The sequence below is a fragment of the Perna viridis genome, chromosome 2 (genome assembly GCF_037379345.1).
Source record: "Perna viridis isolate PV_CMFRI_1.1 ecotype Kerala chromosome 2, ASM3737934v1, whole genome shotgun sequence".
In the NCBI taxonomy this organism is placed as follows: domain Eukaryota; kingdom Metazoa; phylum Mollusca; class Bivalvia; order Mytilida; family Mytilidae; genus Perna; species Perna viridis.
In genome coordinates this window covers 43732626-43746424 of record NC_142446.1, presented here as the reverse complement: position 1 = coordinate 43746424, position 13799 = coordinate 43732626, and the positions used below count along the sequence as shown (strand labels likewise).

The 13799-nt window shown below is 31.0% G+C and overlaps 1 protein-coding gene across 1 annotated transcript; it reads right to left on the bottom strand.

Moving 5' to 3' along the window:
• Positions 1 to 4566: 4566 nt before the first annotated feature.
• On the bottom strand, positions 4567 to 13786 carry LOC148625238 (26S proteasome non-ATPase regulatory subunit 8-like). The gene is made up of 8 exons (XM_088568642.1): positions 13627 to 13786; positions 11427 to 11499; positions 10438 to 10540; positions 9516 to 9609; positions 7287 to 7385; positions 6837 to 6910; positions 5876 to 5987; positions 4567 to 5324 (listed from the first exon to the last, which is right to left on the bottom strand). The coding sequence occupies exons 1-8, from the start codon at positions 13732 to 13734 to the stop codon at positions 5190 to 5192; spliced, it is 798 nt and encodes a 265-aa protein (XP_088424768.1). The 5' UTR covers positions 13735 to 13786; the 3' UTR covers positions 4567 to 5189.
• Between the last annotated feature and the right edge of the window lie 13 nt (positions 13787 to 13799).

Sequence of the window (13799 nt, the reverse complement as noted above, 5' to 3'; positions counted from 1 at the left end):
GACGTAAAGCGCAAAGTACGACGGAATTTATTAATAACGTCCGATGTATTCCGAAGGAACAACCTAAGGACTGTTCGACTCGAACATTGACATTTGTCTATTTTTAAATCCTTGATCTGACCATGCCGAAGTAAGTTACTAAGAAGGTAGGTTACTCAAACGGTTATAGTACACCTTCCAAAGCAAGATATTCCTCGGTACATATCACATGTATATGATATACCATGGATTTATATATAGTATAACAAGTATATGAAATAAAGATTGTGACAGGACGGCCTACCTGCGTTGTAGTAGGTAGTGAGATTTAAATAGCCACTTAATTGACTTGGCTAAAGGATTAATTCTTTAGCCGAATCGGTTTTGTCGCTGGTTTGTCACCGAGCGGTCTAGGGTCCGATCCTCGGTGATGGAGTATAATTTTGTGAGTCAAATCATGCTCTCCCGTTACAATATTTAAAAAAACTGAGTAAACAGGGACTACAGAAAAGGAATGGATATGGGGAAATATAACAAATGCACCGCGTATGACCCAAGTACAAAATAGTAAATACTTTCAGAGATCACCAAAATACAAACCGTAGCCTGGAGTAGTAACGTTAAGTCATAAATAGGCACGTTTCGATGTATAGTGCAATACTAAAACAATGGTCAGAGCTGATCACCTCCCCGGCAAATAAAAATCTTTAAAATAGACATGTACATACGTATTTTTACATCGTTACTTCATGTAGTTATATCCTTAGTCTATTAATGTACAAAAGTACATTTTTTTATACCACAGACAAGCGAGATTATTATGAAATATACACGCATTAAACAAATATAAGAAAGTTATGTAGAAGACTGGGGAAGGGTATGTGTTTTCAAAACACTCGAATAGCATGCAAATATCAAACTGTAGTGTAAAAACTGGATATAATGGTAAATTAATTTTCCAGAAATCTTTTTAAATATTTTAAACTCTTGCACATGAATAAATTTCAGAATTTTTTAATTGATTCACTGGTAGTAAATTACGTCTTGTCCCTGTGAAGGCAACAAAGTATCTCCATTTGAACAACGAAGACCTACTTTAGAATAACAGGGAGTATGATCACTATAGCCACTGAGATAACAAATTAATGTAAATACAGACACTACTATCATTCCGTTTCTTAAAACAAACGCGAATCACATCCAGCTACACCCGAAAACCACCTACTTCCACATATTTAACGGAAAATAAAAATTGGGATAATAAATAAAAAAAAATTAAGGAAGTGCGACAGTGGTGATTGTCCTCTTAATAATCCATATATAACTGATAAATACGTTTCATTTTATAAGTAGGTTCTAGATCGTCACTGAACAGTAACACTAAACCGCTGTTCGCCTATGGTTGCAAATTTTATCTACGATAATTAAACCTAGGTCAATGAACACTGAAAGATTTTGTACTGGCGACAGTCATTTAACTACCCGTTTTCACAAAATGGGCTTGTCCCCACTGTCATTACGCCGATCAATGATCTTTGTTTTTAGGTTACAGACCACCAATTCAACCAATGAGCATTTGGAACGTACGCAAAAATAGTCCTACGCAGAAATTACCCCTGTTCCTCATAGTGCTGTGAAAAAAGTTCTCATCTTATTTTAAAAATTTAAACAGTTTCTGAAAGGAAAAACATTTCTGTACATTTTATAGGTGCATTTTGCTTCTTGTGATGTGAAGCCTAATCTCCATAATGATTTTTAAATATACCCCTATCTTGTGAAAACACTGGGATTTCCCATGCTATTTATAGACCCTTCACTTCCGGTGACCAGTACTGCACTGCAAGTCTGCTAACCCCACATGCCATTCTGAGGATTGTGAGCTGACATATGTAGAATCATGCTGATATATAGTCCTCTGCAGGTTAAAGTTAAGGTAAAGTCCAGAGAAGCCATTGAATATTGTGAAATTAGCATAGAAGCCTATGGAAAGTGGAATTAGTGGTTTTTAGCCTTATAGAAGCACTAGCGGGGCTGCAAATTGAAATTATATAAGCAAATTCTATTATTGTCTCGACTGAATCAATATTTAAATATAACTGATGTATTATATTAAGGTTCGTTGCAAATTTAAATACCGGTGACTTTTATTGTTCTACATCAAATTTCTGTATTGTGTTGTGATATGACAACTTATTGTGAAAAAAACTCATATTCAGGATGACTTAATAAATATTGTGCCACTGTCGTTCTATACTTATATATTGTTCTTTATTGCATAGTTCTAGATTTTACCGCTCGTTTCAAATTCAAAGTGTTCCCGTTTTCTTAATTCTATAATTGTTTTAAATTCAAGCTGTGAATTAGTAGCTTTTTTTTCTTTCCCATTGAGGCTTTCAGTCGACTGATTGTCTTGTGATACTATAAAATGAATCTTGTTTGTCTTAAAATTATACAGAATTTTTCGTTGATTGGCATGACAACAATGTATCTTAATAATTTGCCTACCTTTAATTTTGATTGTTTACTACCTCCAAAAAAGTCTTTACCGCCTATTTTTCCTGACCACCAAACATAACCTTTTAACAGACGATGCATTTTTCAGAATTCTAAAATTATATATCGGTATTCCAGCAATGCTTGAGATTGCCTAACAAGCTACATTTAGACTTGGTGGTATTCTAACCAGGGTAAAGGAATTCCAAATTATTACGTTGTATGAGTAAGGAACTTTTCCCAAATGTGAAGTGAAGCGGTAACTAGATTTTTTGGTTCCAAAAATTCGGTATGAAGAGCAGTAACTGGTTTTTACTTTCAACAGCTTCCGATGTAGGAAAAAAAAGACCCATCACTGATGTGTTAATATTCATTCTGTTGATAAAACTTTTTATATTGAAATTCTTGTCTTTCAATATTTATTCCGTTCAAGCGTAAGAGAACAATTTAATAAAGATAAAACTGTTTTTATTAAAATACATGTCTTTCAAAGCGTTTCTTCTGTGTTTTGTTAAAGAAGAGATGAACAACTATCGACAGAAAAAAGATAAGTTTATTTATTGTCATTTTCCGCAATTTTAGTTCCATAATATTGTCTCTGTATTACATCCAAATACTTTAAAAAAAATTTGGAGATTTTGTTTATTTTTACGATTTTACACCAGCAAAAAGAAAAGAAGGTGCTTGTTTTTTTTGTTTTGTTTCTAGCAAGTAATTATAATGATTACCCTTCATACAAGAAATGAGTGCAAAAACTCAGTCTGTCCTTGATTAAATGTGTGAAAGCTTTACATAATTAAGCTTGGCTTCCATAATGGTTTACGTGAACCTGACCTCGTGATCAGTACAATAAAGTACACAACATCATCTGGTGTCTGCTTATGGTGCAGTGTCAATATGATAACCAGATAGACAGTGTAAACTTATTTATCACATGACATTGAACTTTCAATTTTTTATAACAAAACTACAACCAATGAAAGTGTATTTTATTTAAATAAACAATATACATTTAAAATTCTGCTGTAGTTGAAATCCAGCATAGCTGCACTAAAATAATGGTGTAAGAATTACTCAGAATGAAATATAGCAAATAAAAACTAATATTTCATTACATGGTAATTGACTATAGTGATAAGCAACAAGTGACCCAAGGTCTCGTTTAGTCTGGGAAATAGACCACATCGGACTGCTGATGATAATTGTAAATGTACAATGTTTCATAGACATCATGGCTGCTAATGGTGAAAGTGTGAGGTAACAATGCAGATGTTATTTAGAATTGTGCTCTTCTCAATCAGAGGCTGAATACCAACTTTCCATTGTGTGTGGCAGTGTGCCAAGGTGACAGCTACACCACAGTTTGACATTCCTTTATTTTTCTCCCTTTTGAATTCCATTTTTTTTTTCTCCATTCCTCTTATTCAAATGCAACAAAAAAGTTTTCAGTTTTTGTTTTTCTAAAGGGTTTCTACAAATCCATACTATTTTAAAGAATGAAGGGCATAAGTGCATGTATGGGTTTACCAAGTATTGCTTCCATATTTTATTAATACAATTCCTTCATGTACATTTTGTATATCCAATAATAGACATTTGCACTTGAGCTAGCCCTATAGTCCATAGTGTGTGAAAATCGGAAAGGACTGCCATGAAACAATAACCCTAATCCTAGGACCACAAAATATAATTTTTTGTAGGTTATACACTACACCATTGAAAAAAATAGGACTATAAGTTTTTGACCCAGCTAGTTCAAGGGCATACATGTATTTGTTCTACATGCCAATCCTTGTAACATTAAATGTTCATTAACTTTCTTCCTTCTCTTAGTAGACAAGTCTATAGAGAAGTGTTTTGCACCTTGAAAATAAATGCCTCTTTATTTAGTATTTTACTGTTAACAAATTTTACTATTTAACAAAACAAATTTTCCTTTCTTAGGAAATATCACTAAAGACTCAAAGTTTAAGGCTTGAAAATTTGCTTATCAATATATATTGCAGGCTGAATCAATTAGAAAAGAAATGCAAAGAGAAACTTGATGGTCTCATTCTACAAACCACCGAAGCAGTACAATGACATCACAACTTATGAAATTCATAATATTTATTCACTATCTCAACAATGCAAATAATTTTATTATGTTACAAAAAATTATGACAATATAAGACTACTTGAACTATAATGACTTTGTCATATATAGGCTTTAATTTGATAATTTTGAACAGGGCATGAGGTTACTCCAAAGTGTATAATATTTTTTTTAAATTACTTAGAAAATAACTATAAAAATACATTCATCAGACCCTATGAAGAAATATTTATTTTTACCTTTAAGATCATTAGGATGAACACTTTAAGATATGGAGAACAAAGACAATTGATAAAATGCAATGTCATCATTATACTATGACTAACTAATTATCAACAGTTCACATCCTATTTCCATTTCAATATACAACTCCATCAGAAAACAGTATGATACATTTTAAAGAAAAAAATTGATATGATACATCCATATAAAAAAATGCACCAAAGTTGAACTAGATTTATATAAATACATGGTTAAGTTAACAAATGTCAACTCATTGATACTTCTGCAAAACAGAAATTCAAAACCAAACCTTAATTTTCAAAAAGAAAACTAGACCAGACAAGTACTCAGTTGCCGAGCACTTAATGACATAGAAAAATGATAAAGTGACCATTTACAACTATACAATCATTTCTAGTTCTCTGGCATATTCAATTGTCTGTTCAGCTAATGTCATTGCTGGTATACTCTCATCTGTTTCTTTCTTTTCTTGTTGGAAGTAGAAGAATGAGTCTTGAGCTAATGTCCAACCACGCTAAAATACATTGAAGATAAAGTATTCTAAGATTATTGAAATTAAACAGATAAAGTATTCTTGGATTATTGAACTTAAATGGACTGATATCTTTGCATTTGAACTAAACTTGTAAACAATGTAAATGATTGCTAACAGGTCCACTTAAACCTGTCTCAGCAGCCACCAGTTCTCAACAACGACCTGTCTATAACAGAATTTCATTGCTTAAAATTGCATATAATATAAAAGTATATTTTAAGAACACCTTTATTATGTGACCATTATTGTTTTTCCCTTGAAAGTAAATTAAAATTTGCTTGACCTCTCTTAGAACCCGAGTTTCCATGAATAGCATTTAGTTCATATACAATAATATATTTTGTTTTTAACTTTTTAAATTTGTATGGTATACCTAATTTTATTAAGTTATCAATACATACATTATGCTAAATGACAAAATACCACCAAAGCCTTTGTGTTGTTGTACAACATACTGATGGAAAGGAGGACAAATAAGTATCTAATAAGAGAGGAATGGTCTATATAGTACATATTTTGACTAAACATACCTGTACTGCATAATCTTTCATAGGTTTTACTGATTCAAAGAACAACATTCTGGCTGCCTCAGAAAGTGCAAGTTTCTCATAGGCCTTTTCTATACAACTTGCTATCTCATTCCTGTTAGAATACAATCTGTATTACTTTCTACCAGTTAAACTCTATGAGATGAGTAATTTTTTTTCAATTCACATTCATATTAGTATTTAAATGAACATTGAAACAGCCGAGGTTGTTGATGAATTTTAAAAATCCTCACAGTGATGAAATATGAGTCGTTTGCCCTTTCTTTATACATGTACTTAAATGTTCTTTTCATTGCAATACAAATGTCAAAGGGACATAACTCAGTATAAGAAACTCAAAGTAACAGACATTTAAATGAACATGAAGTAATTTACATCTATGTCTACATGTACATGCAATAAGACATTCAGTCACATTTGCATGGCTTACAGCTAACTATTCACAGTGAACCCGGGTCAGTAATCTTGTATTTTCAATGATCATTAAAAAAAGATCAATCCCCTAAATATAAGAAAAGCATCATTAGTGGAACAGAAGCAAAATTTGACTGCTGATAATAAAGGCCCACTGAATGTGGAAAACACCATGCTTCATGCACACAAAAGCCCAATCTATTCTGTCATAGACCCTGTGAGACCAGTACAGATGTCAAAGATTCCTATCCCTACTGACTTAACCCATTTTCTGGTGGCAGTCAAACTTTGCTTTTTCTTGTTTCGAATTCCATTCCCATCTTATTTTCTGTTTCAAATTAGTTTTTACTTCAACTTGTTTTTATCCTGATAATGTGTTGAGGTTCACAGAGATTTTTTCTCTTTTCTAAGGTTAATGACTTTAGAAGTTCAATAGCAAAGTTAGTTTTCGGCCCAGACTGTATGTTTGCCATTACAAGATTCACAACAGTAAAATAATATAAGACTAGAATACAATAAAGTAATTTACCTGATAGTATTTAATAATATATTTATGAAAAATGTATAATTTTCTGCTGGAACATTGCCTTTAGCCAGGAAAACCTTCAAAATAGAAAAAAAATTGTTTAATAACACAATTTTTTTACCAGACCTACAAAATGTTCCATCAGACTCTGGTCTTTACAGCAATTTGAAAATGACTGCTACTGATTTCAATTGAACCGTAAGTAGACTACAGAATAATTCATATAGCTCTCTATTAAATAATCATTAACTAATTGTTTAATACTTAACTACCATAAAACACCTGAGTGATTTTTTTTACACATACAAGTAAAATATGCTTTTTAATTCATCAAAACCTGTAAATAATAAACATGGATTTACAATGTAGAATTAAGGAGAAAAATATAAATACTGAGGTGATCCTTTAATGACTATTCATAAGTAAAATCAGCTAAACACAAAATATATTTACCTTGTTATAACTTCCTTCCATTAAATATTGTTCCATAGAAACAGGATGTTTAATGTAAATATTATTCTGCAATTCTTTAACTGGTAATAATTCTAATTCCTGGAAAAGTGTTAAAGGAATAGAACACAATATCAGTACAAAAAAGGGTCTGTTTATACTATTTGAAACATTCAGAGACAAATAAATAAATTCTTCAGTGTTGTAGTTTTTAATTTAAACCATTAGCCTAAACCAAAGACAAGTAAACGCTAACTCGCACAAAAGAAAGCATGCTTTAAGTTTCTACTAATCACACTGGAAATTGTTGAAGTATAATGCCAATGGTTGAACAAGTAGCTAACAAAAGTTTCAAGTTGCTTTGTAAACCACTTCATGCTTCAGACATAATTATACGAAACTAACCTTAAAAGTGGAAATTGCCAAAAACAAAAGTAAATTTACTGGAAAAAAAAGAAAAGTGATGGTAAAATCCAGATTTTAAAAACAGGCATTTAAGTACTGGTGAAAAAAGAGGATAACAAAATGTTCAAATTTTTTGATTTTGCTGAAAATCAAACCAAACCTGTATTTTATGATACTAAACAACTGCACTAAGTTTCCAAAAATTAATTGATCCGTTCTCAAGTTATCATCTGGAAATTATCAGGGGATGAACACCCAACTTTTCATAGGGTAACACATAATACTTCAAACTTAGTGTGGTGGGTATAAAAAGCAGAATTCTGCTTTAAAGTGGAAAAAAATCATGTCTGATGCCTATAATATTTTGTGCATGTGGTTACATTTATATGAAATATTCCCTTAAAAAATGCATTAAAGGGATGAATATTGGATGGTACATACCATATTTTGGTGTGTATAATACACATTTATGTATTGTGCACAGTGCAATTTTGAGGGTCCTAACATGTGAAAAAAAGTTTTTTAGACTAAGATTGCAGTAAAATTTTGTAAGGCAAAAGATCAATATTTTGCACTTGATCGGTCAATTTATTTACCATGATGCGGTACTTCATACGAAAATGTGGAGGAAAACTTATTTGCAGACTAAAACATCATGTAAAGATCATTAGCTACATAAATTGGATAATTTTAATTTTGAAGCTTGATAAAATTGACAGGATGTATGAAATGGCTTCTAAAACAAATCAAAGGTCGGGAAAATCTGACATTTTCGGTTTGGGTTGTAACTAAAATTTTGCAATTTTTCATTTAAAAACATACTTTAAAGAAAGAAAGTTGTAAAAAACAATCAAAATAAGTATTAAAATAATCATTTTCAGCTGCAAAAGCATTTGAAAAGGAGGGTTTGACAAAAAAAAACACTTTGTTACTTTTTGGTTTTTAGTTGTTTCATTTTTAATCTCTAACAATGTTTTACAAGAAGGAAATATTGTACGACCTTTGTTTGAACAATGTTATTAAGACATTTGAACATGATTTGAAGAAAGTATCACTAAAAATTCAATACCTAAAGATGTATTTGATTACATAAAATTTCTTTCAGGAACATTTCACCTCCAGTTTGTTTGTTTATATTATTCAATGTCTTTTCTCGTACTAAAATCTTTTATTTCATGGCCAATTCTTATATATTGACGCATAATACGCACACCCATGATTTGGAAATAATTTCTATGTAAAAATGTGCACATAATACGGTATTCTTCTCAGTTCAAACCAACCAACCAATTTTTAAATATAATCAACACTAGAATCTGTCCAGATGTACACCGATGATAAAAGAACAATCAAGCTTTTTCCAACAAACGATCTTCCAAATTTTGAAATAATTCATTAGTTTATACTTTACCCCACTTCTGGTTAAGATTATTTAGGGTGAAATGGCAGTTAACTAAATGAAGAGAAAGGGAGAAATTCACGTGGGAAATCATTGTTGATTGATTTTAAGTAGAAAATCAATTTCAAAAGCCAAACAAAGCTCTTACTGTCTACAAATAGAAATTTAGCATTGATTATGATTTTTTTGGAAGACCAATGTTTTTGACACAAGTTTTGTTAAAAGAGTATGATAATTTTTGAACCCGTGTTTGTCCAGTAAGGCTGTAAAATTCCGGATCAATTCTGTATTACCCAGTTTGGAATACAGTCTATACCCTCAACTTTTTAAAAAGAAAAAACTATGCAAATTGGAATATCTAGAATATTAAAAAGTGAAATCTTTCTTAAATCATCAGTTTATCTAGAAACTATATTAATAATACTTACAGTATGAAATTCTGCTACTCTGTTCTGTGCTAATAAACATAGTAAATTCAGACCTAATAACTGATACTTGTATGTTGATTCTGGTAAATTTTCTCTACAAAATTGGAAATTACATTTAAAATTATCACTGACTGTAAGTTCTGAGTCAGAAAGTGTATGGTCCTATCAAAATCTATTCATTCAACTGATGGCTTTATTAAGTCAGTTTTCCATATGCCAAAGTCCTTGTCACAAGAACATAAGATTAGACGGTAAAAACTTAAAGTAATGCTTATACAATGAACATTTTTATTTCATTATTATTCAGACAATTTGAGACTATTTTTTTTCTTAAATATTTTTAAAGGAAAAAAAATCATCAGACATTATTTCTTTAAAATTTGAAGTTATAACAACTACATATACAGTGTACAGTAATACAATACATGTTTTTATGTAGTACACATAATTATGTTCATTGATCAGAAACTCAGTTTTTTAAAGAAATGTATGATTCTTACATCTATGAGACACAGTCTGCCAATTATGACAGAAAAGCTCATTTCTATAAATTATATACAGAAATGTAATGTACATGCACATATATTTCATTACATAAAAACAAGTACTATCTTTAAAAAAGATAGTCGATTCACTAATTTTGTCTTTCTTTTACTTTTAATTTTCTACATTTCATTCAGAAAATGTAACACCTGGCACGCAATTTTCGATACAGTTTTTTTTTTTGAGTATCAGTATTTAGCCAATCAGGAAACAGAATTGTGATCAGGTGACTTGCGTTTCCATGGAAGAGCATCTTTAACGTCAAAGGGTAAAAAGCGAAACTATACTGACAGCGTCAGAAAAATTTTATGTTATACCAAATACTTAGCAGCAAGAATAAATTAAGTTTTCTTTTCTTTATTCATTAGAAGCCAATTACTTATAATCCATGTAATAACACTTCAACTGTGCCATGTATCTTTCAAAAGCTGTTGTATCTTGTTTAGCAATGGCCCACTGTGCTCCAATTTCCAAGATATCACCTAAAATTAAAAAATGTTTAATATATTTAATGCAATATCATCCATGTTTTACAGTAAAAAGTATAATTGTCCGCAAATTAAAATTTTTGTGCGTCAACTAAAATCAATTTTTTTTTGGTGCAAAATCTAGAGAATTCTGCTTCATATCTAGACCTACTCTTAAGAGATTGATAGAAAAGGAAAACTAATGACCAAACTATACCACAAACATGATGACTTCTCATTCCATATTATCAACTTTCCTTTGATCTGAAGTAACATCCCTTTAGCACGTGTGTGGAGTTTTCATGTCACAACTCATTAATTTGTTATGCCAGAGCTTGCCAAAGCAATGCAGACTTTTTATACTGTGCTAGACTTCTTACAGTAAGACTTCTAAAACAAGGTTATGTTGATACAAGATGAAAATTATCACTACAAAAGTTTTACGGTTGTCAACATGAACTTGTCAACCGTTAACATTATGGTGTATCCATCTGCACCGCGTCTGAGTTGCTCATTTGTTTTTGTTTCTTTGTACATGCTTTTTTTGATTTTGTCATGTTCTTTGTCTTTGTGTGTCTATTTTCTCTGTCCAGTCTTTATCCTTTGCCTTTGAATACATTCTTTTGATTACCACTTGAATCTTGATTCCTTTGATTACTCTCTCATGTTCATCATAAATGGTCTTGTGTTGCTTTTGAAAAATAATTGATTAAAAAAGTTACATGTAATTAATTACAGCTGATCAATGATTACAATTACCCCATCGCTGCACAATATTTGTAAAAAGGAGTTGCTGATCTCTAGTTATTTTGTGGTACATGTAACTATGATGTCTGCTTCATTACTAAGTACAGTATATGTGTTTACTGCAAATCAACTATTACATGTATATTGTACTTACGTGCAACAAGAAGTTCCTGCTTAGATGGAGATGCATCATTTGTTGGCAAAAATGTAACACTAGTCAAGGCAATCTGTTGATAAAAGAATAAGATGTATAACAAAAATGAAAACTTATCCTGTGTCAGGACATATATCTCTACCAACCTAAAACAGGAAATTTTTAAAATGTACATAATATGAACACAACATTACCTTGAGTATCACTGATATACTAAAATACAGAAGTAAATGTATACTTAGTACAGGTACATGTAGCAACTTGTGATTCAATTTCATAAAGATCCATATATATATGTACACTAACTTTATAAACTCAAGTTGAAAACAAACACATATAAGTTATGGTTCATAAACCAAACTGCCTAAAGATGCTGGATGATGACCCTCATCTGACCAAAAATTTTTATGGTCATAAAAACCCACCAAACAAGGATTAACACACCAAATGAAGGTTACCTTAATTTCCTGACTTGTTCCTAAGAAAATTTTGAACTGTACTGAACAGTTTTATAGCAAGAGCCCAATTAGCAATTAAAGGTAATTAGATCAGATGACCATGACTGTCAATATCCTCATGGGAGGTGTCAATCAAATGTAAATATATTATTGAGCCAATCAAAACTCTCACCATCTGGTCAAAGGCAAACACAATTACAGCCATGTGCACGTGGCTACATACAAGCCCTGTTTAACCATGTGATACATTCAGAAACAGGCTTACCTAATGGCAGAATAAATTAAACTCAAATAACAATGATTATCCCATCAGGCAGTGCCTAAACACTTCGAAATGAAAAAGTAATAAAAAATATGGATGACATTTGTTTACAATTTTGCCATGTGACTTTTTTAGCGGGAAAATTGGTAAACGAATAGAATGGGGATTCCCAAAATCTATTTTAGGAAATATTATTCAGATATCAAGATAATTAAGCAGGGACACAATTAATGGTCCATGTTACAAAATGGTAGAAATTTTATCACTTGAAAAAAAAAAGAATCAAGTTTGTTAAAAACATAAAAAAAAATCAAATTATATTGTAAGATAATTAGAAAAAAAAGATAAAGGTGAACATGTTTTAAAATCAGTTACTACATGTATATGAGAATAGTAGTAGAAAGTCCTTGATAGAAATAAATCACCTGCTTCTGGAGTAGTACATTATTATTTTGCATATAAAAAGTTAGACTGGAGCTTAAAACCTGCTTCATACATGCATCAAAAATGAATCTTAGGTACATGTATGGTTATTTTGATAAATTGAGGAAGATAATTCATCAGTGGACTTAAAACTGTCATATTTAAAAAAAAATATATATATTTTTGTTTGCACACTTTGGCTCTAATTTCTGAAAATTGGCGACAAAATATGGCTGCTGGCGATTTTTCTGGCGACAGAATTTTGGAAGCCAGATCAGCACCTGTAACTACTTTTTCCCTTTTTGATGAAATGATCTGAAAAAATTGTAACAGATACTCAGAAGACATAAAAATTGGAAACTAAAAAAAAAACCAAAAAAAAGTTGTAATAGGTTAATGTGAAAATGATTATTTTAATTTTAAATTATTTTCATTTTCGTAAAAATTGGGGGTAGGTAACTTGTTTTCAGTACTTCTTTTTTGTTTGTGTTTGTAGGAAAAAAATGGAGTATGAACATGAAGCTAAGATATTGTAAAATGAGGAACTGAAGGTTGTATTTCAATATTCGTTATCCTTTCTTAGTTATGATTATTTAAAGTCAAGTTGTCATTGTCAATTAAGTAAATACAAGATCTTGTTTTCCGTCACGTTAATGCAATATTTCAGTTAGTTGCAAATCTCTTTAATTACAGGTCTATGATGTTTTAATATTGCTTGCTATAAATGTAAGATGCAGGAATTCATTGGTAAGTTTTGTCACTTATTCATTGGACATGGTTTGTAGCTTGTGATTGTGTTTGTTTTTAATTTTTTTTTACTTTTCTTCATTCCCAACCATCTAATGAAATATGCTACGTTTTTACATCGTGTAATTTGAATGGAACTAACTCTAGAATACCTACGTTGCAATTAAAATTGCTTTTTAAATAGGTTTTTTTTTAATCAGAAAATCCCGGTGACATAGCAGTTTTGAGGCGCCCCTACCCTTACAATCCAAAATTAAGACAATAATTCGAGTATTGGGACAGATTTAAGAAGCCAAATAAGAAAAAGCACCTTTAACTTTAAGAGTAATTCGCCACATCTATCAAGATTTGGTGGTTTCTTGTCCCATTCTCTCTTTAAAGTCTGATACATAACCACGATGTCTTTTAGCGACGACATATTGTTTTTGTCTCCCCAAACTTGCGAGTTAGCTTTGTTGCCATTGGTCGAACAGTGCAGTAATC

Bases quoted from the DNA above. Each gene is read 5' to 3' on its own strand.
- LOC148625238 (XM_088568642.1), bottom strand. From the start codon at position 13,734: ATGTCGTCGCTAAAAGACATCGTGGTTATGTATCAGACTTTAAAGAGA. The intron at 11,500-13,626 runs GTGCTTTTTCTT...TTTTATCAACAG, and splicing joins AATTACTCTTAAAGTTAAAG to ATTGCCTTGACTAGTGTTAC. The intron at 5,325-5,875 runs GTATGTTTAGTC...AATGTATTTTAG, and splicing joins TGAAAGATTATGCAGTACAG to CGTGGTTGGACATTAGCTCA.